The sequence below is a fragment of the Harmonia axyridis genome, chromosome 7 (assembly GCF_914767665.1).
Source record: "Harmonia axyridis chromosome 7, icHarAxyr1.1, whole genome shotgun sequence".
NCBI lineage: Eukaryota > Metazoa > Arthropoda > Insecta > Coleoptera > Coccinellidae > Harmonia > Harmonia axyridis.
This window is the reverse complement of record NC_059507.1, coordinates 15,467,623-15,493,504: the sequence shown is the minus strand read 5'-3', so window position 1 is coordinate 15,493,504 and position 25,882 is coordinate 15,467,623. Positions and strand designations below refer to the sequence as shown.

Sequence of the window (25,882 nt, the reverse complement as noted above, 5' to 3'; positions counted from 1 at the left end):
TTTCTGAGGTCAAAAGAAACACTTTTTTCCCTTATTATTTTTTCCGATTCGATTTTTTTTTGTCATTTATAGTATGGAGGGCATTTTGGAGTTGACCGGATTTTGATGGAATTTTATATTCGGAAAAGATTCATCACATCAATAAAAAACTATATTCCGAAAATCATTTCCTTCGATTTCATTCCATTTGCGAGGTATAACAGAAAATTACATTTTTTATGCATTTTCAACCAAGCCGAATCGGAAAAAATGGTAGAGGAAAAAAGTGTTTCCTTTGACCTCAAGAAACTTCGGTTGAAATATATGTACTAGTCGAAGACTCATATAAACGCAAATAAAGTGTTTTACTTTTTGATCATATTATTCAATTCAGATTCATTCATCACAATATAAAATATATAATATTCTCCAATACAAAAGTATTCGATCATAAGTGTATGACCTAAGCAAAACTTGTATTTCATACACTCCGATCAACAAAGTTGAATACGCATATTGAGATGAAGAGACTGAAACAATCAAGAAAATTAAAAATATCTACGGTACCATTTTAGTTTTTAAGTGGTATCTAGGTACTCTGTAGCAAATGGTAATAATTCTACCATTAGCACGTATGTATTTCATTTTTATTTATACCACTCTCCAAGTTCCCGAGAAAAGCTCTGAACAGGTGAGTGGACAATCATTAAAAACGAGAGAAACATGAACTAACCAGTCTCTCTTCCACCTCTACCCCAACTTTTCTCAGAAACTGATAACAATCATTCATTACTTTTCTAACAGTTAGATATTTTCACGAGACTGTGCGATCACGAAATACAGAATACCCAAGCCTATGGCATTCCACGAAATTCTCTCGATTTTCGCTGCCATAGCAGCAGGAGCGCCGCGGAGAGAGTTGCCTGTCGCAGTTGTATTGTAGAAATCCTGCTGCAAGAGCCAGGTCAACACAGAATATTACTGGTAACGCTTTACTGTTAGCCGCATTCCATCAGTAGATAGGATACATGTTGTGTATTGTGTAGTGTTTCGTTCTATCGATCTAAGCTTCGTGCTTGGAGCAGAAAATTGGGAGGTAGGAAACATGAATTCGTGGAAATTCCTGCAGGGAAATAATCATTTTCAGTTATTCATGCGATGTTTTTGATTGGATCACCAGTTTGTTACGATATGTTGGTAGATTTGATATTGACATTCCAAACAAGTAAGGTTCCGATAAGGATTGTACTTAATCAGCGATATTTATCGGCATATTGATATATGGTTTCACCTTGATTCGGAGAATGTATGTATGAAAAAATGAAGAGAAGACAATTGATACATCTACCATCAACCAGAAATTTACCATAAGAAAAACCCTTAAATATTGACAAATCATTAAAAAAATTGAAGGAAACGTATTTTAACAAAAAAAATTCAACAGGATTAAGACTCAAAAACTAATTGCAACGACAATATGTACTTAACCCAAATGATCTATATTTTAATTAAGAAACTTTGTTCCTAATTAAAGTGAATGTTGAATATTAAACGATCCATTCAAAGCCTGCCTATTTTCCTTGAATTGCAACTGATATGTGATGCAGATTGTCCAATTATTCCCAAATGTATGTAAGTCTCGGAGCTTATATTCGAAGGCATTTTTCTTCATTCATGGAATTCCTCAAGGATACAGTTAATGTTGATTTCTCGGAAATTTCCCACCAAAATAAGTACAAGTCGGTTCTTTAATGATCTCTTATTTTTTCGAGCGCTTGTTCCTCGATATGAGTTCTCTCTCTAACATTTCTTGAGATGCCTGTGTTTCACGAATTTTGAGACTTTCAAACGATGAGGTCCGTCTAGCTGATAGTCTGTGGTCTAATTCGATTCTGTCCGTCCATCCGTTGTGATTTTGCATATACAGGGTGTATACAAATTTAGGGTGTGTTTCCTTGTCAAAAATAAGGGTTGATCTTCCATAGAAACTTTTTTTTTGAGCCTACTCTTGCTTAGTTAAAGCCCCCTAAAGATGGCACCCGAAAAGTAGTTTTTAATTCATGAAGAGTTTATAATTTTTTTTTTACATTTACTCTATAGTTGTACCAGTTCTCAATGAATATATTGTTTTGACATCCACCTATTCGATAAATTTAACGTCGAAACTAATTCCAGCCTCCCCAACTCAGACGTATCATTATTTTTTTCTCAAAAACCGTGAATTTTAGCAAAAAATTTCAAGAGACCTAATTTGTTAAGAAGTGATCAGTCTATCCAAATTTAATTTTCTTATTGTAAAATATGAATAAACGAAAAGTTATTGCAAAACAAGATTGAGGGGTGGCTTTTTCTACCCCTCGGAATCATAGACGAACACCACCAAAAATTTTATTGAATACCTATCTAAAATGTCAGCTCAATTTGATTTTCGTGGATTTATTGGATTTTAAGAAAAAATTCACTTTTTGGGCGCCATTTTCTGGGCGCTGTAACTAAGCAGGAGGGGGGCTTAAAAAAAAGTCTTTACGAAAGACTACTTTTTGACAAGGAATCACCACCTAAATTTTTTTGGAACTATTCATATATACCCCGTATAGGTAGAATAACAATTCCGAGCTTCATCCAAAATTTCATGTTAATTGCTTATACCAGAATCATAAAAAATGAAAGTAAAATATTGTATATACACAATTTCAAGAGTATCGTATCATATGAACTACTCCTCTTGATAAAATGACCTACAACAATCATCATAACCGATTACATCTGATATAATATTACATACAACAGTTCTATGGTTCCTAATAGACACATTAAAGCATTAGCGCTCAATAACTTTCGACACCAATTCATTTTGATTTTTTCCATTTATAGTATTTTTAAAGACCAATTCAAAAGTATCTATTAATCAACTATTCAATGTTGTCTCATTTTTTTATTTGAGAAGTCATTAATTGATTCAACAAATGACTCATTTCTCCGCGGAGTTTAATATTATTTATTGGTTTTCGTCACATACTCATTTTTAGGAACTATTACTCTTATGTAAATGTTGATTATTTTGTACAAATTAGAGTACCATGAGTGTTCTGTTCATCTTTGATTGAGTTTACAGATATAATAATATGTACTCAGAATTCAACTGAATGTTAAACTCCCACAAATTCTCGTCATAATGCATCAGTGTTGATCATAGTTTAAGTAGTTAAGTTAAGTCCTTGAGCAATTACCAAATCTAATTACCAACTTAATTGTACAAAAATTAGAGTAGTTAATTTTTATCCTCTCATATCAACATTCTTGTTTTCTGGAATTCGATGATATAATAATATGTATTACACTCTAATTTGAAAGGAATACCTGAATAGTCGAATATTTCTCGAAAATATAATCCATTATTTCTCATTATTGAGATATTGTTACGTATATAATTATAAATGAAGTGGTTAGACATTCGATTCAAAATTGGGGAATATGGGCGAGATAAAAAATAATTAAATTATCTTTTCGAATGAATTGAGTTTGTTCACAGCTTGAAATGAATAAGATCAAGATGCATATGTTGATTACCGTTATGATATTTCTTGGTTTTGTAATGAATATGGTTCAAAAGGTCAGAAGTCTCTGATAAATGAAATTAGTTTAAGCTACGCAGTTTGTATGATTATTCTTCCATTTCATTGATCAATTCATAAAAGAGTTGCGTGTTATAAATATTTTCTAAGTCTTCTATCTAATTCAGTAGCACTGGCTTCTTCAAGTTTATACCGAGAGTAAAAATATTACGGCAATTTTCTGTAGGTTGCTTTGAATACATATATGTATTTTTTTCCATATTTGAAAGGTTATTACTTCAAGTTTGATTATTATACAAGGAGTCCTTTCATTAAGAAGATTCATTGAAAAAAAAACATTATTCAAGTAATACATATATATTCCAAAAGTGAATAATTATTATAAACTACTATCTTCTAAAAATAGAAAATTTCTTTCGAGACACCTTGTAGGTATAGTTAGTGAAAAAGCATTATTAATTTTCTGTTAGTATAGAGCGCAGTATACGGAAAATTATTTTGAAAAAATCATTAGTAAGGACGTCATAACGATAAAATATCAAAATTAAATTTACCAAGATCTAATCTAAAACATTGAGATTTGAATTGAAAATCTTAAAATCAAGATATCAGCCTCTGAGTTCATTATGTAAAAACGAAAGTGTTTTTATAGAGAGCTATGAGTGAAGAAAGTTCATTAATTCCACGTACACTCGAAGACAAAATAGTTATTCATGAATTTAATTGAGCAAAGCAACCAAAACATCTATTATTTCACAGGATATTCAATTAATTATAGAGAAATCCAATTTCTCCTCATTATCATCTTGTGTTTCAGTATACGAGAGGAAGTATAAAGATAACAGATGAGAGAGGTTCGATTTTTTCATGGTCAATGGTCATTCAATAGTGTTATAATTAGGAAAGCACTGACGTGAAGCCAGGAGCTTTTGAGCGCTAGTTCATTCATGCGAACTGTGCCCTTGAAGACCATATTAAAAATATTAGATTTTGTAATGAAATGATAGAGGAATCCGGGAAATGATAACTCAAAAAGTACAAATTTAAATCAATTTTATTATTTCGATATCGCCAAACCATTAACAAGGCTCATTAAAACAGATTATGCATGCAATAACAAAAAACAGTTCGATACACTTCTAATTAGATACTCCGAAATGATCTGATTCGAATCTATTTTAACTGCATGATGAATTAGATGATTTCAACCTCAGTGATAGTTTCGAATTAATATGTGAACACTAATTGTTCCTATAATAACTTTGCGGAAGCTGAAGAAATATATCGAACTATAACTGATTAGATGTGATTATAACTAATTTATTAGATAACATCTTACGTTTCTTCTTTACAACTGTACCTATGTACGTGTAATAAGAAGAAAATTGGATTATATTTAATTATAGGACAAAATGTTTCCCCTTTTATTTCGATATGAAAAATTCAAAGTTGAAATTGAAAATTGAAAATTGAAGTTTTCACTTCAACATACTGCAGTTTCTTATAAGTTCTTCTTCTTCCTCTTATAATATGACCAAGACCAAGTCCTGTTTTATTCTTCATATTTAATCTTCTTATTAGCTGTTTCTGTGAATCTGAGCCACCTCTTTGGTGGTCTACCTACAGGTCTGGATGTATTCGTTTTCTGCTTTTCAGCTATGCCCATCTGTCTTTGCTGACATCTTTTCGACAAAATCGTCTTGGTGTTCTGACTCAATCCTCCACATCTTTTACTACCAGTTCTTTTCTGATGTCTTCACTCTTTATTTAATGTCCAAGGGTGAATTACTACGGTTCGTAGTAATTAAATTTCAGTTTTTTCTCATTATTTTTTGTTATTGTTGATGTCTCGGCTCTAGTTTCTGTGTCATATGTGAGTATGGATCTTACAAACGTTTTATAAATTCTGTTCTTGCTTTGTGAGAGCATCATTTTGGTTTTCACAAATAATATCTGTCAGATTTAATCTGAACCTTGATGCCTTCATCGCTTTATCCTTATGTATCCTCAAAAATTCAGATTGAATTATTTAGAATAGCAAACTCATAAGACTCAGACAAAACTTGTTCTTTCAGTGCCCTGGGTGAAGCAGCACAAGAGTCGATATGTCCGAAAAAAAGATCGACTCAAAGGAGGACATCTGCAGGAAGGACTCCCTGAACAGAGGACTTCTAATGGTCCCCACGAACGTGAAAAGAATCCACAGCTTCCCCCTGAACCACAAAAGGACGGGCTCTACAGGAACCACGGGCGACGAATCCTACACCACAGACGAGGATGAGGGCGACATAGAAGACGTGGACTTTGACATATCCAACCACAAACCATCGAACTATTTCTCCAACGATTTCGGATCATTCTCAGGCATATCGACCATCACGGATGGCATCAACCACACAAGTCTGATGCATCGCAACAGCTCCAACATATCTGTGTACAGCGATTTGGAAAAGTGTGGTGACGATAGTGTTGATTCGAATGGTGGTAGTACTGCGTTTGGTGAAATCGAAGGTGATTATAAGTGCGAAACCACAGACTGGGCTAAGGCGTCGTCTGTGAGAAACGTGGATAATTTCACTTTCTCAGAATTGAAGATTGGTTTGAGGCAAGCGCATAGGCAGCTTAAGGCACGAAAGGAGGAAATACACAAGTTGGCTAGGATTAAACAGGAAGTGGAAGTCGAATTAGAGGATCTGACAGCTAGTTTATTTCAGGTAGGTAGTTGGGCAAATTAATATGCTCTCAATAATTATTTATGATTAAGATGTTTAACAATACTGGTTTGTTCACTGATTAGATTTTGTTCAAGATAATTCTGACGACTTGCTCTGCATGGGTCCCTTTTCCCTTTTCTTCCTTAAGGTGGCGCTATACAAAGAAATGACCAATCAACGGCATCATTTCAAAATTGCCATTTGTTCTGTCAAAAGTTGATCGACTTTTGATTTGACCTCAGAATGACGTCAGCGCCAGATGCGGAAATCAAGTGAAAAGGAACCAATACTTTTGAAATCCAAGAATGCTGTTCCCTTTAAAAGTAATCACTTCAATCTTAAGGTTTTTCAAGAGTAGGTGAGCACACCAATGTTTTACACATCTTATTTATGATGCAAATGCAGAAGGCATTGATATTCTTCCACGAGATCAAAATTCAAAAACCAGCCATGAAGTAGCAAAGTTTTGAATGAATAAAATGAGCTTTTTGTACGAATATAAGGTATACATTATCAGAATTTAATACAAAGAAATTCCATTGAAATTAATGGAATATTTCCAAAAATATCGTATAGTGTTTGTTGCATTAAACAATGTTGGTCAGCAGAACTGTTTTCCGTAGCATAAATTTGACTGATAAAAATGATAATAGACAAATCCGTGACTGATAAGTCTTTCGAGTACTGACATATAATAATGAAATCTTTATGAATCCGATATATTCCGCACGTTTTTTTTTACAAGGAAGTGCAGAATGAGCGGATTTTTAACAGAATCAGAGAATATTATATTTTGTGTCAAGGGTAGAATGAAAATCTGATACGAGGAATCACGAGCATCGGAAAAAATTTCCAATTCTCTGTAATATTTCTTGAGACAGTGATGATCCATCCAAATATTGAGCCTGATCGACGCTGGCCTTGTAAAAAGCAGAAATTGCTGGATCGTATATTTCTTAGATTTAATTTGTCCTAATTTTCCAGAAGAAATGAAAAAAGCACGCAAATGAGGCTTGATTCTTTTCCTTTCCATCAAGAAAGTACTGAGAACCCCATATTTCGAAATCCCACTTCTTTATGCAGTGGCGTAACTAGAGTTGACTCATGGAGGTTTAGCCCCACTTTGAGAAGGAAAAATCTTTCATTTGAAAAAAAAATATTGTGTTGGAATTGTTGCTCACAATTTTGTTTAAATCTTTCTGATCAATGAGGGTTCATGTCTCCAATAATTCGCCCTTTCGGATAAACGGATAAATTACAACATCATTCAACAAAGGTTTTTTTCAGAAAAACAAGAATCCTCAAAATTCAAAATGAGTAGAACAATGTAAACGAAATCAGAGTGTATTGTAGACCTTCTTTTCATGTTTCTTGAAGATTTTTCCAAATTATCTTTTTTGTGTTTAGGTTAGATTGAACTGTAAACTGTTTGTGCACTGAATCTCGGCATTTTCATGAAGAAGTAAAAATTTTACTCAATGTAATCGTATATGTATATGTTTCTTGGAATGAAAACTTTTATTATTATTATAAAAATATAAGGAATTTCGTGTACTGAAGGGTTGAAATTATCACATAATTGTGCAGAATGATAGTCCACGCACAAAAATCCTGCTACAAAACTCAGTTGAATTTTCGATAAAACCACTATATCTTTCGTTAAATTTAAACATTGCGATAAACAATGTTGAAACCCGAGAAAATCAATTATCGTCATTTGTTTCGTCGAAGAAAGGATAATCAATCTGATGTCTCAATAAAATGCCGTAAAAACAACATTATTTCTGAGAATACGCCAAAGATCAACTTCGATTGCTGATGGAGTTTCTCCGTAGCAACAACATTCAATTCTTGCTTGACGTCATATATTTTTGGAGGTCTTCCTTGTTTGGGTTGGTGTTTTTGTCGATGTTTATGTATTGCTGAAACTAACGGAATTCTACGTGGGTCAAATTGGTTTGTATCATTTTTTTTCCAACAAAGAATTATTGCCATTTCGAATAAGAATGGAGGTAGCAACAAGTCAAGAATGGAACTAGGTTTATCGTCATACTGGCTTCATTTTGCTTCTGAATAGACCAAAGGTCTATTCAATAGAGTTCACAAAATAATTTCCAATGACCGTAAAGTGAAATTGATCGAGATATCAGACATTGTGAAGATATCATCTGAACGTATACATCATATCATTCACGGATATTTGTACATGAAAAAGCTGTGTGCAAAATGGGTGCCGCGCGAGCTCACAATCGATCAAAAGCATTAACGTGTTTATTAATCCTGAGCAGTGTTTGAAGCTGTTTAAGTGCAATAAACCTGAATTTTTGCGTCGATATGTGACAATGGGGGAAACATGGCTCCATCATTTCCCTCCGGCGTCCAATCGATAGTCAGCTGAGTGGACTACATACGATGAACCGAATCCAAAGCGAGGAAAAACACAACAGTCAGCTGGCAAGGTTATGGCATCAGTATTCTGGGATGCGCAAGGTATAATATTCATTGATTACCTCCAAAAGGGCCAGACACTCAACAGCGATTATTATATAGCGTTATTGGATCGTTTAAAGGATGAAATGTTAAAAAACGGCCCCATTTGAAGAAGAATAAGGTGCTGTTTCATCAAAACAATTCGCCGTGTCACAAGTCAATGAAAACAATGGCAAAATTAGATGAATGGGGATTCGAATTGCTTCTGTATCCACCGTTTTCGCCAGATCTGGTCCCCAGCGACTTTTTGCTGTTCTCAGACCTCAAAAGAATGCTCGCTGGAAAGAAATTCAGTGCCAATGAAGAAGTAATCGCCGAAACTGAGGTCTATTTTGAAGCAAAAGTCAAATCGTACAACAAAAATGGTATCGAAATGTTGTAAGATCGCTATAATCGCTGTATCGCCCTCAAAGGCAGCTATGTTGAATAATAAAATCGAATATTGCCAAAAAACTGTATTTTACTATGGTAGACCGGGGACTTTTCAATTGGTCTGTTAAATATGAATATTTGTGGAATTTGTCTATCAAAGTTTGAGTTACACTATGTCTTGAAGCTTGAATGGAAGGATTATCGTATTCACGGATGGACAAAATTGATATTGATCTCGAATTCAACATGAGTGAGTTTATTTTCGGGTTAGAATGCAAAATTTACAGACATTTGTTCAATAAACCGTCCAAAGATACAACAATATTCAAACATTCAAACAATTTTCTCTTCAATTAATTCACCATCAAATCTTGCTGCGAAATATCCAGATGGATGTTCTTAATCTTTTGCGCTATTGTGCGATATAGACAGAATCATTAACCTTGAGTTGCTATCTTATATGCTAATCACAAACAGCAATTCGAAGTTGCACCTAAATGGAGGACCTTCTCATCTCTTGATTTACCTCTTAGTCTTTCACAAGACACAATAAGTTAGACAACTGTCCCAAGGATATCCACCTATTTGTTCTTAAAAAAACAAACAAATATTGAGGAATCGCTTGCTGAAGAGTTGATATGAATTAGAAGCAGTCTGTTGAATTGAAGAAGGGGTTCAACACTTCTTTTAAGACGGAAATGAGTGGAATAAATGAATTTATAATATTTTTGGATATACTGAACAATATCTACCTACTTGTTCAAAAAAGCAAATAAATATTAACGAATCGCTTGGTGAAGAGTTGATATACATTTGAAGCTGAATATCTGCAGAATCGTAGAAGTGGTTCAATACTTCTTTTAAGAAGGAAATGAGTGGAATAAATGAATTTATCTACTCCTATTGAATTATAAACTCATTATTCAACTGCTTTTGAGCAATTAATAGTATACATTAACAAACAGCGTGATTTATAATAACTCACTACTATAACTCACTATTATAAATCGGAAAATATTGATCTGTGCTTCTATACTTCTCTGCTTCTATTCGATTGGCCGAAAGGGAACATTCCATTATTGTTATTGAGGGGAGGAATGTCCGAGGGAATGTCACTTTTGACGTTTTCAAATTAAGTTGATATCTAATTATTGTGAATGTTTTGCTGAAAACGATTAATTCAGATAGTGAAGATGAAATATTATAAAGGTATACATTTCCAAAAGACAAACAGCTAATGTTACCATACAGAATTAATTGCCCGAAAAACTATAAAGGAGTTTGAAAAAATTTTCAAGATTGGTGTAGCAGTAAGATCATTAAGTAATCGTTTACAGGGAATATTTTTTGGTATATTTTAATGCATTTTTATAGGCAATTATTAAGGTTTTTCAATAAATTTCTATGTCTGTACTCTGTACTGGATTCGAGCTAGCCGAAGCTAGTTCGATTGTGATTGGTAGCACCTTAGTAATTTATCAAGTGAGTTATGACCATTACCGCAAGTTGAATACTATACTTTATCTACGACTATATCAATAAATACTAAGAAAAAAATACAGACTTAGAATAAAGACAGAAGGAACAGGAAATAAACATAATGTGCTCGATCCCGTACAAGAGAGATGGATATAAGTTTCCATCTCTCTTGTACGGGATCGAGCACATTATGTTTATTTCCTGTTCCTTCTGTCTTTATTCTAAGTCTGTATTTTTTTCTTAGTATTTATTGATATAGTCGTAGATAAAGTATAGTATTCAACTTGCGGTAATGGTCATAACTCACTTGATAAATTACAGCACTCGCCTGCGGCTCGTGCTGCAAACATCATCTGCGTGAGTTATGACCTACATTACCGCTCGTTGAATAATATACTATTATTATATTTTTGGAAACACTAAAGAATAATCAACGGAACGAATAGCTAATAAACTGTAAACTATAAAAATTTCAACATTCACAATTCATCTGGACGGGTGTTATATAAAATCAATGACTGATATCAACCAATTTATAGCGGGTTTTCCAAAACTTCTATTGTGGTGATTGTCTCGACCAAATAATTTATGAGTTTAATTTCAGTCCTAAAATCAACGAGTTGCTTGGTAGACCAAACTTTTTTAAACCAATAGGTACCTACTACTATTTTTTTATGTTCAATGCAGTAAATTGTTTTTTGTTGATTTTTTTAATCATTCTCTAGATTTCCATCTGATATTTCTTTTTGTTCGAATAGTTTGTTTGATAGTACACATAAAAAATGTTATTCTTTTAAAAACGTTATGCATGTAGTTGACAAAAAATATGATAACATCAATTTGGGTTGAACACGTATGCTACTTCAATTATCGTTTAGTATTTTGTTGTTCTTTGCAATAAAATATGCTAAGTATTTTCGAAAGCTTGAGCAAATTTATTTTTGCTATGGAAGATGTCATTGAAAACTTAGATAATTTAAAATACTTAATGAAAACAAAAGATTTGGTATATAGGAACACTAGATTGTTTACATATCAGAGAGGCGTCATTTAAGTCATATTAACTGAAATTGCTTCTTTGAATTGAAATTTTTTGAAGAAATATTTATGCAAATTGAGAATATCCACTTTTTATGTTACATTATACATAGAATATTTGTATATTTAAAATTTGTGAATTTTGGTATTATCGACTAGTGGACTTACCAAATCATCGAGCAAATTATTTTTTTGATTTTGATACTAAAAACCCTACGAAAATAGCTGTCTATACCTGGAACACTCAGAACTGAAGATGCAGTTTAGATTAGGCTACAAAATTTGAATATTCCTTATCGAATAGTTTCAATATTTCAGATACTTCCATTCCATAATTGTATTCGGTTTTATAATAGCTTTCATTGCGAAACTAGAGTGGCTTGAATACCAATATATTGCTTGCTCGCATTTTCTATCAGTTATTACTTAATGTTGAACAATAAGTAGGTACATGAGAATATTATAGTTCTGTTTAAACACATAGTTTTGTAAGTCTATTATTGGTGAATATGGGAAATGGAACAAGAGCATAAAAAAATTTGGAAATTCCAGGCTTTCTAGCCGTTGTCCAATTGGCTATTCACCTTTCCTGAATTTCTTGAATACACCGGCTGTCAAGGCTTTCAGTTTTATGGAATTTAAAAATGAATGAAATTCAAATGAGTCATTTTGGATGAATATTATTCAATATAAGAAACTTCGAAAAATTAAATCTCAATTACAATTCGAAGAAATTCTTATACAAATTAATCTTTTCTATAAATTTAATTTGTTTTCTGAATTATAAAGCTCTGATGAGAAAATATTGTAAAAAAATGCGAGAATTCTGGAATTGCTTCTTTTAGTTAATATAATTTATAATTTTTGTCGATATTAGTATCTACCATATGAAGGTTCATACAGAATTTCTGTAAAATTCAAAGAAAAAACCAAAAAAAAGAAAACCTAAAATTTTTCCATAAGCTTTCATTAAGGTGCATTCCTTTCAATTTTCTCTTATATGCTTTATTTTATTACGTTTATCATGATTCTCTCTAGAAATCTGTGTTCTTGATTGATATCTACAGAGGTGGACACTGTTTATCAATTGTGGTGGTATATGATAATGTCACACATTTGGACATTCATTTCAGTGTAAATCAAAGCTTTTGTTGTGTTACGTGTTTCATTATATTCATCTTGAAAAAAAATGAATCCATCAGAATATAATAGTCGGCCACGTTTACGAAAAGGTCTGAGTTTTAGTTTGCAAGAATTGAAAAAAGAAATTGAAATGCTGGATTTAGGTTATTCTGATTCATCTAGTACTGACTACTACAATGTGAGTATTATTTCACAAAAGAGACGTCGTTTTTTCTAACAGATGTAAATAATATATCTCGTTAGAAATAATTGGATGATATGTATTTTAATCTATTTTTCTCTCGATTTTTTGTTATTCAAATTAAATTTTCCTTTATGTTTTCACTAGCATCATTGACATAATATAACATGAGTTATATTTGATTATTTACTAAAATTATTATCAGTTAAGTAAATATTCCTTCTTATGACGAACGCTCAAAAGCAACTTTTAATTTTGTTTTTATATCCTGCTTGAATTTTTATGGGTCTTCTATGGGACCTCATTGAAGCATCAATTAGGCCCATAACATCAAAATATTTGAAGAACATTTACAATTTTAATCGCACGATTTTTATAGATTTTGGTGTTCAAGGATCTTGTGATATAGGAGATATGGTGGTATTCACATTGTTGTCAGATCTTTCCTCGTTCCGGAATAGTAATGAACTTTTTTATTTGAAATGGACCACCCAATGTATTTTCTACTTTCGAAATCCTTAAGAAATACTGAATATTTTTCATGCATGTAATGTTCTCATTACCTAGGTAAATGCCATAATTTCAGAGTTATAGCTTTATTTGCATTATCTTTACAGAAATCAAAATAATACTTTTAGATGACTATGATTGAATAAACTCGTTTTATTATGGCATTAAGGTATAGGGAATATTACATGAAAAATATTCAGTATTTCTTAAGAATTTCAAAAGGTGCAGAAAAATACAGGGTGATCCATTTGAAATAACAAAGCACATTATTATTCGGGAAAAGGGAAAATCATTTAACAATGTAAAACCACCATAATATCGACTACCTATATCACAAGATCCTTGCAGAACGAAATCTATAAAAATTGTGAGATCCGTTTCCGAGATGATTGATGCATTTCATACGTAAAACTCACTCTTAGTAAAGATCATCGGTAAAATATCTGTCCTGAAATTTCTTTATCTAAGCAGTGTCGGACGTAAACAGTATCTGGATGAATGACCCTTTCGTTATACATATATACCTATCTCACTCTTCAAAAATTTGAATTTGTTAGGATAGATTTCAAATGCAAATTATACAGAGTGTTTTCAAATTAGATGTGAATTTTGAAGGAGGTGTTAGTATCACACATATGCTGTCGATTGAACCATATACAGGGTGGCCATTTGAAAACGAAACAGACGAGATTACAGACGAAATAAAGTTTTTCGATAGAAATGCTCGGACAGGTCGATTTCTGTTTCGAGGGGGACAACTTAAGATGTAGGTTACGGACGCGTAGCGCTTCAACCCTTGCTGCTACAACCCCTACCCCCAATTTTTGAATAGGGAAGATGGGGTTAGTGATACCTCATTTGAAAGGTATTTTTATACTGATTTCAGCACAGTAATTGTTTTTTCATTTTATGCCTTAGTTCTCGAAATATTCTTAACTAAGTATTTGAAAATGAAGTGGTGTTTTCATGGCACTTGTAGTGTTTTGTGAAAAATCGACATTTTGAGCTTCAAAACAACCATGACTGTGGCTTCCTTCCTAACTAACTAACGCATGAATATTTCGAGAACTAATGCATCAAATGAAAAAACAATTACTGTGCTGAAATCAGTATAAAAATACCTTCAAATTGAGGTATCACTCACCCCATCTTCCCTATTCAAAAATTGGGGGTGGGGGTTGTAGCAGTAAGGGTTGAAGCGCTATGCGTCCGTAACCTACATCTTAAGTTGTCCCCCTCGAAACAGAAATCGACCTGTCCGAGCATTTCTATCGAAAAACTTTATTTCGTCTGTAATCTCGTCTGTTTCGTTTTCAAATGGCCACCCTGTATATTGGATAAATGAAAATCGTTTCCGAGATATTTGAGTTCTTGTGTATTTAGAAAAATGTTCACCTTATTTCATTTTACGTCAATTTTTTGTACGTTGAACAAGTTTGATTTAAATTTTGGATTATTTTCATCACAAAAGGATATGATAAGTAAGAAAAAAGCAAAACAATGCTGTATTAGATGTTGAATAAGAATTATTATAATTTGAAACTTACATGAAGAAAATAATTGTAAAATTCTAATATAAATTTGCCTGCAACTTTCGACTTCCATAATTTATGCATGACAAAATCATTTTAAAAACTTGTCAAATTCCTTCTTTATGTCCTAAAAAATTTTTCCTAGAATGCAGGCACTAGTTTTGTTTCAGCAGATTCTGATTTGAAAGGGGAAAGAGCAAAGAAAGAAAAGTAATGAATTCGATATTTTTATTGCAATTAAACTCAAGATTTCAGTAAAAAATGTATTCATAATTGATGTCTGAAATTACCTCCATTCCTCATACTAGCAAATACCCTCTTTCTTATTTCTTCAGTTGTTACTTTCCAGTTGAAACTTACTCTCAATCTTCTCGCTGTTTTGTCTATTCTAACGGTGTTAGATCCGGACTTCTCGCTGGCCATGAATATAATCCAAAATTATAATCAAATTTGGTCAACGTAGAAAAAAATTACGGAAAATGAAGTAGATAAGGTGAAAAATATTTAAAAAATCACAAGAACTCAAATATTTCATAAAATGTTGATTTTTGGTTATCACTAAATATGGCTCAAACGACAGCAAATGAGTCATACTAACACGTCCTCCAAGGTTCACGTCTAAGCTCAGTCAAAATAATTTTTTCGGATAAGGATAACCTACTTGCATTTTTCCACGAAAATACACGTGATCCTTATTGGATATGATGAAATAACAACAGGAAACGAATAATTCAGCTCCATATCTCACCCGATTAACCGAGCAAATTGATATCAATTTTGTCGGAGCGTGAATGTTGATAGCTGGTACCGAAAGAAAGTGACAAGACGCGAACCGTTGCCTATAAAGATTCCCACCGAGCTAAATTTGAGAAAAATTATATGTAATTAATTCAATTTTATAAGCCACATCCGCTTTGAATTTCTCGGAACCACTCGAAACGATCGACCAAGAACTGACAGAGAACCGGTTTGCTCACCTGGGAATTCAATTTTCTTCTTCTGCTTTCTTGAGTTGATAGTTCATGGGATGGGAGCTATCGGAAGAGCCACAGCTTCGTTGAAAAAAACGCTGCAAATTTTACATCACTAGATTGTTCAATAAGTTTTGCGGTTCGATAAGAAAAACACAATTTTCAGGTTTGAAATACACTTTATTATTCAGTATTTATAGTCTCCCTGTACATCAACACTCTTATTCCAATTGAAATTCTAATTTATGAATTCCATCCTGGAAGGGTTGCAAAATAGCTGCTACAGCTGTTAAGATTTCATCATTTGATGAAAAACAATTTCCACGCATGAATTTTTTAGGTTTGACAACAGGTAGTGGTCACTAGGAAACATATCTGGTGAATACGGTGGATGCTCTAACAATTCGAGCTTTATTTAATGCATTTTAGCCATTTTCAAAAGACTCTTGTGACACTGTGCATTGTCCTAAGGAAAAATAATTTTTTCTACTGCAAACCGAGTGTTTTTCACAAATTTTTTCCTTCGGCGGGTCTAAAAGGTTACAATCATATTTAAAATTTATTGTGTTATTAGTTTTCAAAAATCCACTAAAAACTGATGCTATCACCTTCTTGGCCGATTTCTGGACGCGAACTCGCTTTGGAGCCGAAGAACCAGGCTCACAGCAATCTTTAGCCTCTTGTTTTGATTCAGGATCATGGTGGCAGACCCAAGTCTCATCTATGGTGTGAATGGTTGCACAAAATCCAGTTTGTCCTTTCGAAAACGCTCTGAGTGTTGGTGAGAAAGTCTCATTCGAATATGTTTTTGTACACAGTTTTTCGAAACCCAATACTTCAATCAAAATATTGCTTACACTGTTCAAAGAGATACCCAGGGCTTCTATTAAATATCTTTCATTAGATTCTCCAATACGACATCCTGTATTTTTTCAACGATTTCTAGTGTTGCTGTTTTTGGACGTCCTTGACGTGGATCCCATTCAAGACTTGTACTACCACGTTTAAATTCAGCCACCAATCTTCCTACTGTACTATCTAAATCGCTGCACCATACTTGCTTTTTGCATTGTAAAAAATACTGTGGCACGTAAGGCTTGTAAACAAAGAAAGAATTGACAGATTGACATGAAACATCACACAAGTGCATACGAAGAGTGTACCAATAAAACAAACAAAAAATTTAGGCTAATAGCAACGCCTTCAGTTATTAAACCCCAAAACTTTTTGAACAGCCTTTGTGTTTTTAATATGAATTTGTTTGAGCTCATATTGCACATAATGTTATAATGCAGTTGAATAATGGTTATACCACTTTGAGTTCGTGAAGATGACAATATTGTTATCGAAAGGATTCTTTGTCCAAGTCAAATCCTGGATTTAAATGAAGTTTTCTGAGTTTACTGTAGACATAATATCATAAACTGATATCAGAAACTGAAAGTTACCCCACTTTTTGATTCTGAAGATGATAACTTTGATGTCAGAACGATTTGTTAAACGATTATAGAGATTATGTGGTTACTACAACTTCAGCTTAGATTTTAAACTTTGATAACAATTGAACAAACGAAACTACGGGTGATAATAACAATAACCTTTATTGATCCCATAAGACATACAAATATGTAGGTATAAGATGAGTCGAATTGAAAAAAGTAAAGAAAAATCAATCTTAATACTATAACTAAGTAAGAAATAGGTTTTTATCAGCTAGATATTCACTAATGGAATAATAGCATTTTTTAAGTAATTCACATTTTACCAATTTCTTGAACTTTATTACACTCAACAGTTTAATAGAAACAGGTAAATGGTTGCACAAAATAATTGCCTGGTAAATAGGAGAACATTCAAATTTAGTTGTTGCATGAGCTGGAATACATAAAGTTGTAATATTTCTGGTGGAATAGTGATGGAAACCTGATAATTTAACCATTAATTGTTCATGTTCCTTTACATAACTTAAACATCTGTAGATATATAAACTAGGAAGAGTAAAAAGTTTATATCTTCCAAAAAAAGGCGTACATGAATCACGTGAATTCAAGTTGAAAATCAAACGTAATATCCTCTTTAGAACCACAAATACTCTACCGGAATCAATCGAATTTCCCCACAACATGACATAATCAAGAAAGCAATAAACCAAACTATAATAAATACTTAAAATGGACTCTATGGATAACGAGTCTTTAATTCTGCTGATAGCGTAATAAGAACTACCCAATTTTTTACAAACTGACTCGTCTTGGTGATCCCATCTCAGAGAACAGTCCAAGTGTATTCCCAAAAACTTAAAAGTATCTCTGGAAGTCACTGATTTTTGCATTCAATATCGTATATGCACATACCTCTAACCAGATAAATCATTTTGTCAATTTTGGTTCTTTTTAGGAAGCACACAACATGGTACGAGAAGCAAACGAAAAACAGACAGCTGCTGAAAGGGCTTTGAGGGAAAGCGAGATGAAAGTGGAGGTGCTGATGGCAGAAGTTTCTGCTTTGAAAACATTGGTTATCACATCGACACCAAGTAGGCCAAATCCGCACTTGCATCCACAAATCGATAAAAACGAAGGTATTGTTCAACTGTTCTGATAGCTTCTTCTACAAAAAATAACGTTAAATTACACTGCGCAAAAGAATTAACACACATTATGGAAATCTCAAATTCATTCTACAACTGAAGATGTTCTCAATGATAATTATTTTTATCAGAATTATGCATGCATATGTTATCCACTTTCAACGTTTTTCTTCAATGCAGATGTTTTTTCCCAGCAGGAATAAAAAAAGATGAGATTATCAGATTTTGAATGTATTGGCTCCATTCTGAAATCAGTTGTTCTCGATCAATTCTAGTGATCAATAGTTTTTCTTTCGTTTGATTTTCTACACTCGATCGCAACGCGAAACACGCAATTTGACCCAAGAGGAATGTGCCCAAGCGGTAGTTTTGCGAGAAGAATGGTGGACATACACAAGAATTGCAGAAAGGTTTGGAGTTTCCCATACAAGTGTGTCCAGAATGTTGCAGCGATTCAGGGAGACAGGTATGAATGTCCGAAGACCAGGACAGGGTAGACCACGGGTAACAACTGCCATTCAAGAACGTTACTTGACAGTTTCTTCGTTGAGACAACGGTTTGCAACCGCTCGCCTCCTTCAAAATCAGCTTGAGCAACCTCATGGGGTGCAAATTAGCACTCAGACAATAAAAAATCGCCTCAGAGAATATGATTTAAGGCCTCGTGTCGTGGCAAGAGGCCCAGCTCTTACCCCAGCTCATCGTTTGGATTTTGCGAGAGAGCATATCCATTGGGAAGAGGCTGATTGGGAAAGAGTGCACTGGGCATATCTTTCATGTGGACGTCTGTATACAAGGGAACGTCGATCACAATGGTAGAGGCAGAATCTAGACTCATCTGTGAAGAGAACTCTTTCCCAATCAGCCTCTTTCCAATGGATATGCTCTCTCGCAAAATCCAAACGCGCCCTTCGATGGGCTGGGGTAAGAGCTGGGCCTCTTGCCGCGACACGAGGCCTCAAATCATATTCTCTGAGGCGATCTCTTATTGTCTGAGTGCTAATTTGCACCCCATGAGTTTGCTCAAGCTGATTTTGAAGGAGGCGAGCGGTTGCAAACCGTTGTCTCAACGAAGAAACTCTCAAGTAACGTTCTTGAATGGCAGTTGGTACCCGTGGTCTACCCTGTTCTAATCTTCGGACATTCATACCTGTCTCCCTGAATCGCTGCAACATTCTGGACACACTTGTATGGGAAACTCCAAACCTTTCTGCAATTCTTGTGTATGTCCACCCTTCTTCTCGCAAAACTACCGTTTCCTCTTGGGTCAAATTGCGTGTTTCGCGTTGCATAGCGATCGAATGTAGAAAATCAAATGAAAGAAAAACTATTGATCATTAAAATTTATCGAGAACAACTGATTTCAGAATGGAGCCAATACATTCAAAATCTGATAATCTCATCTTTTTTTATTCCTGCTGAGAAAAAACATCTGTATTGAAGAAAAACGTTGAAAGTGGATAACATATGCATGCATAATTCTGATAAAAATAATTATCATTGAGAACACCTTCAGTTGTAGAATAAATTTGAGATTTCCCTAATGTGCGTTAATTCTTTTGCGCAGTGTATTTGATTAGTGTGTTCCGCAAGGTTCCGTCATTGGCCACACTCGTTTTTTGAATCTAAGAACAACAGAGGGTATCCATATGGTTTTTATTTGTTTTTATATTGAAAGCCACATCATATGAATTCCTAGAATATCGATGTTATGAATAAATATTGTGCTTTTCTTGTTTCAGCAAATGCAGCAAACAGAAAACATAATCGTTCACCTTCACATTCACATTTCATTTATGGAAGAGGAGATCTGCCTTCATCACCAACTAAGTCAGAGAGTCCTGAAAAATCATACACTATCAAAAGTGGAATAGAGGTAGGTTTCCATATGATTTCTTCTGAATAACTTTAAAACTTCCCTTTTTTACCTATTTTTTAGATCGATCCGTTATTTTATGACGAATTCATTTTATGGAAAGAAAAGCCGAAATTGGATAAGACATCTGCGTTCATCTCCAGAGTATACAAGGAAGATATACAGTTATGTCTGTCATTCCCTAATTTAGATCTGACTGATAAAGTGTTGGAGGCGGTTGAAACCGGAACCATTTTAATTGAGGATCTAGGAGAAAAATCGAAAGACTTCCAGAGGTAATAATAAGCTTCTCATACTTACTGAGCTCATGGTTAATTGATGGGAAAAAATCTACTGTAGTATGTTAATTTAACAGTTCACTTTACTAAAGTCAATTTGAAATAAGTTCTTCCATTTATTTTCAGAACCTCTATATTTTATTGAGACTTCTGGGTTTATGCTATTTTGAAAATTTATTTTGTTATAGTAGATGTTCCAAAATAATTCTGAGTCTACTGAAAGTAGAGGAAAAAAGCGATCGCTTTTTGTGGATTTAAAATTTTCCACTCGCAAAAAAAAAATTGTAACAGCCTTATCTTACATAATTCTTATTCAATTTTAATGAAAGCTTTTTTTTATGATTTCAGAGATTGTGCCTTAATGAAAGTGCCAAAAATTTGTTTACATAGAATGAATCTGGGAAATGAGAATGATGATTGGTATAACATATCGCAAATTTGTAGGAATAGGGTAAGCTCTCTATATACATTTCTCTGTATAATTTCGAACCGAAACAAATCTTTTTATCTATTACCAAACCATTTTATTTCTAGAAGTTTTTTGATATGCATGGTATTTCAGATAGAAAGATTCTAGTCAAAAAATAAGAAAAACATAAATATCGAAATACGTAAACTATGAATGGAACACGTTATTGCCTAATTCTAGATATAATTTTTTTATGACCCCCCGTATATCATTTCGTTTATATCAGCCTTTTTGTGAATATACAAACAATAGTTGTTAGAATAGAAAATGATTTTCAATTGACGAACACAAAAATCTGGATGGCTTACAAAACAAAATTTGATTACCATGGTGACTGATGAATAAGTGCAGCCATATATTGCTTTTGTGAGAATCGAAAAAAATTTGCTTGCATTTCCTATGATGTTTTCCTGAGTTTATAAAATAAATAATGTAAAATGTGTGACGACACTATTGAAGAAGCCGCTGCAAAAATAGTGGAGGATTCATTGCTACAAAAATACCTCAAGTAATTTTCGATTGATGTCTGATGAAACGAAGAGACGAAATTCACAACACGAGCATATTACTAGTTTTAGATGTAGTAAAAAGAAATCCATTATTTTTCTACAAATGGCTTTAGTTGGTTGGTATGAGTCTAATTTGTTTCCACTCGATGGCATCAGAAAGCTGAGATTTAGTAGTACAAATACTTTTATGACAGTTTTGTGATTAGTTGACTCAGTTTAGTTTGAGCGCGCGTCTAAGATGGACACAAGAAAAAAGAGATTTTACAGTTTTTCTTTGATGAAGACGAAAATGCGAGCCAAGCGGCTGCAAATGTAAATAATCTTTATGGTCCTGATGCTGTAACAGCCAATCACGCGCAATTTTGGTTTTGTTGATTCCGTTTCTGTGTTGCACCACGCACTGGATGGCTAATGGTCGAAAATGTCGATAATATCATGATCATTGTCAAGTCCGACCATCATGTAAGCAGTGTAAGCACTATATGGATTGCCTGAGAGTTAAAGATTGTCCAAAAACCGTTAGAAACCATTTGCATAAGGCCCCAAGAAGAAGCTCGATGTATGGGTAAAGTATATACAAAGTCACTACACTTGAACTAGTCCATAAAAACGCTTGGCCAACTGTCCCTTTGAAGTGGACACCGCGATCCGCTAAATACCGGGTTTCATTTGAAAGTATTGTAAAGCAATAAATTCACTGGCCCCAAAGAAATTTCTGGAAACTTGCACAACCTTTGTATAATCGAAATATTCTGGCTTCCTCCAAGTGACTTTGTATATACTAAACCACACGAGTTAACTCAAAATACACCTTCAATCGAATTTCCATTTGCGAATCGCTGCTGAATCGTAACAACATCGACCCATTCTTGAAGCGGTTGGTGACTGCTGATGAAAAGTGGATCACTTACGACAACGTCAAGCGAAAACGGCCGAAACGCGGTTGGGCAAGCTAGGATTGACGGCCAGAAAGATTTTGCTGTGTATCGTGGGATTGGTACTATGATTTGCTTTCTCTCTGGCACAACTGTTAACTCGGAACTATACACTCAACAGTTGGACCGTCTGAAGGGAGGAATCGCCAAGATGAGAGGAATTCTGTTCTATTAGGACAACACCAGGCCAACGATAATGACTCGCTAAAAGCTCCGGGAGCTAAGTTGGAAGGTTCTTATGTATCCACCTTATAGAACCTGGAACCAACTTATTACAATCTGTTCCTTCCCTGGCTGACAGCCATGGACAATTGAGAAATAAGCTTCAACAGAGGCTTGTGAAAATCGACTAGCTCAATTTTTGCCATGGCTATGAGAGAGGCATAATGATATTTCCTCCAAAAAGGCAACAAGTTATAGAACAAAACGGAGCATATTTGATCTAAATTGGATCATTCTAACTAGGGTAATTAAAGCCTTGTTTTTCATGCGGAAAAAATGGATTTATTTTTACTACACCTTATATATTTTGCAGAGACGACGAACGAACCATTTCAAGGCTTCCACCAAAAACTATGTATATAGAGCGTTTACGATAGTCTCTAAAGACAACTTCTGTTAGATTGATTTTGTAGCCTTTTGTGAAAAGGACATGGTTCTACGAAAAGATTAAAAAAAAGAAGAGATTTTTTTGTGAGTTACAGCAAATCTTCTATTCAGCCAAAAAATCACAAACACTTTTAGAGTATCGCCAAAAATATTAGGCAAATACCTCGTATTTCTCTATTGAAGTTCGCCCCTAGAATTTGCCAAATAAAGACTCCCGACTTTTGCCTATACGCGTAGGATTTCTCCTCGCCGTCGGCTTCTCACTCCTCGCTAAGAGGAACATTCACTCAATCCCAGATATTTAAAATATCAGAAGGGTAGTGCTCGGTCGTGTCCGGTCCTTGTGGTCTCCCTGGTTCTCGTCGAACTTCTGGTCCTCTTACACGTGATCCTTGGACCTGTCCTTCGCTTCCTAGGAATTTTCTCACCGTCCTTGCAGTACCTAAAAGAACAGCTCTTTGCATTATATTACATATATACTCGCTAAGTCCCAGTTGCTTGATATTCCTCTTGAGATTTTTGGGCACTATTCCAGTTGTTGAGATGATAATTGGAATAGTTTTCGTTGATATCATTCCCCACTGACGCTTTATCTGAAATTCGAGGTCCCTATATTTTGAAATTTTTTCGACCTCCTTTTGACGCAGGTTGTTGTTATTTGGTATTAGAATAGAATATAATAGAATAGAATAGAGTTTATTCAAATATTACATTGATTGTTTAAACTCTATTGCTACCATTACTCTATTAATATTATTATTATTATTGAGTAACTTTCTCCAAATAATATTTTCATTATTATTTCAGATAACTGCTGTCTGTGATTTCTTGAATTACCTTACATATATTGAAAGAGGGCTAGTTAAAAGTTCAGGTAAGAAAATTAATTATTTCTTGAATGTGCATATATCAATTTTTAATTTGTTTCAGCTCAAGATATGTTCTACGAAGTGATGAGGTTGAGAAAAAATATGGTTTTAGGAAGGATGGGTTTTCCAACGAATTCTTGACTGATTTATATGACATAAAGAGGTTCTGAAACCATGTTCTCTAATAGAGACCAAAGATTTTGAATATGTTTATAATGAAAATCTTGAAAAACGCGAAATGAGGTTTGAACATTTTGCAGATAATCTTCTCCTTATAAAGATGTGATAAGCCATATCAATTGTTTATTCATTTCAAATTCGCAAGAATCGTATTTGATACAATCCTATTGTTGTTATAGTAGAACGTTAAATTTCTGTGATATATTCTATTCTAAATATTAACTGGAATATATAACTATTAATTTTTTTCCTCTTGAGTGAAAATCACAGAGAAGAAAAAGCGACTCAAAATTACATTGATATTGCATGGAAAAATGTTGTATCATACATATGGGACCACGTATCCGAAAACTTGGGAATTCTGTTTTCAGAAATTTTTTTTGAATATGTTCTGTTTTTTGTCATACCCACTGATTACAAATATTCTTTCAACAATTACAAACAGAAAATATGTAGGTAAAATATATCTGATCAATACATACATAATAAGAAGATTTATGTTTTTCTTTCAAATGCGGTGTTCAGATTCAGAAAAATTCTAAGGGTGAACTCTTGAATATGTGCAATTCTTCTCTCAAATGTTCGATTATGAAAGAAATATATGATCATTCAAATCCATATGTTTGTTGATATTGTTCTCAATACTATGTATATAGGAGATTTATAGAATTTGTTGTATAGATATATTATCATAGATATTATATGTGATGCTCAAACCTTCAAAAAATTTTATGAAATTGTATTGCTGTTTTCGAAGAATATATGATGATCCCCACCAATGGTTTCATTTACGTGAAAATTTCGAATCTAGACGCTTCAGTAAAAGTAAACAATCAGTAAGTAAACAGTTATTTCCTGGTTAGCGGGAAAAGTAAAAATTTTTTTATGTTTTTTGTTTTCAATAATTATCTCATCCAGGACTTAGATTATACGAATCAGTTCAGGGAAAATATACAGTTATAGACATTTGAAATTTTTTTCCTGATAATTTCATAACTATCAGGTAGAAATTTTGCAGTTGACTAGATACTATAGAAAATTCAAGTAGAATATCGAAAATGTTCCAAATATCCTTTCTGATTCGAAATGAAATTTCAAGCTTCTATTGAAATTTAGACCATCAGAATTATAAAAAGTTGAAATAAAATATTGAAAAAAAAATCCCCAATAATTCTAGATCTTTATAATAACAAAATATCTGAGAAGGTTGTAAGGCAGTTGTAGGTATACCGGGTGATTTTTTCAAGTTGATTGAGTCAAAAATTTTGAAAAGGAAACATCTGATTTAGAGTGAATCATTTTTTTCAGTGACAATTCGTGTTAATTTCTTCTTTTTTTTTAGTGAGTTTATAGATGTAAATCTCAACTCTTCGGTAGCAATAATAATAATAATAATCTTACGGAAAAATGTTTCGAAAAAAAGTTTGATGGTTTTGAGGGAGTCTATTTATACCAGAACCTCTTCTATTTATTCCCCTCTTGTGGGGAGTGAAGAGTTCCTAATTAAAATTCCAAAGTTGACCCCCGTACCCTCTACAAGGGTGAATTAAATTCTGGCGTCAGTGGACTTCACCCTCAAAATT

At 33.6% G+C, this 25,882-nt stretch overlaps 1 protein-coding gene across 2 annotated transcripts; it reads left to right on the top strand.

Annotated features, from left to right (window-relative positions):
* The first annotated feature begins 809 nt into the window (after nt 1-809).
* Nucleotides 810-25,074, top strand: LOC123685031 (guanine nucleotide exchange factor for Rab-3A-like). Of its 2 annotated transcripts, none has more exons than XM_045624589.1 (8): nt 810-963; nt 5,630-6,268; nt 18,382-18,565; nt 20,317-20,450; nt 20,514-20,725; nt 21,077-21,179; nt 24,058-24,124; nt 24,181-25,074. In XM_045624589.1, exons 2-8 carry the CDS (start codon nt 5,660-5,662, stop codon nt 24,258-24,260), a joined length of 1,389 nt encoding a protein of 462 aa, XP_045480545.1. In that variant the 5' UTR covers nt 810-963; nt 5,630-5,659; the 3' UTR covers nt 24,261-25,074. The 2 variants fall into 2 exon arrangements, with proteins under 2 accessions (XP_045480545.1, XP_045480544.1); XM_045624588.1 differs by having other exon boundaries at nt 831-1,075.
* The last annotated feature ends 808 nt before the right edge of the window (nt 25,075-25,882 follow it).

Excerpts from the sequence above, each read along its gene's own strand:
- LOC123685031 (XM_045624589.1), top strand. The coding sequence starts at position 5,660 with ATGTCCGAAAAAAAGATCGACTCAAAGGAGGACATCTGCAGGAAGGAC. Across the intron at positions 6,269-18,381 it reads TGACAGCTAGTTTATTTCAG|GAAGCACACAACATGGTACG; the intron begins GTAGGTAGTTGG and ends GGTTCTTTTTAG. Across the intron at positions 20,726-21,076 it reads AAATCGAAAGACTTCCAGAG|AGATTGTGCCTTAATGAAAG; the intron begins GTAATAATAAGC and ends TTATGATTTCAG.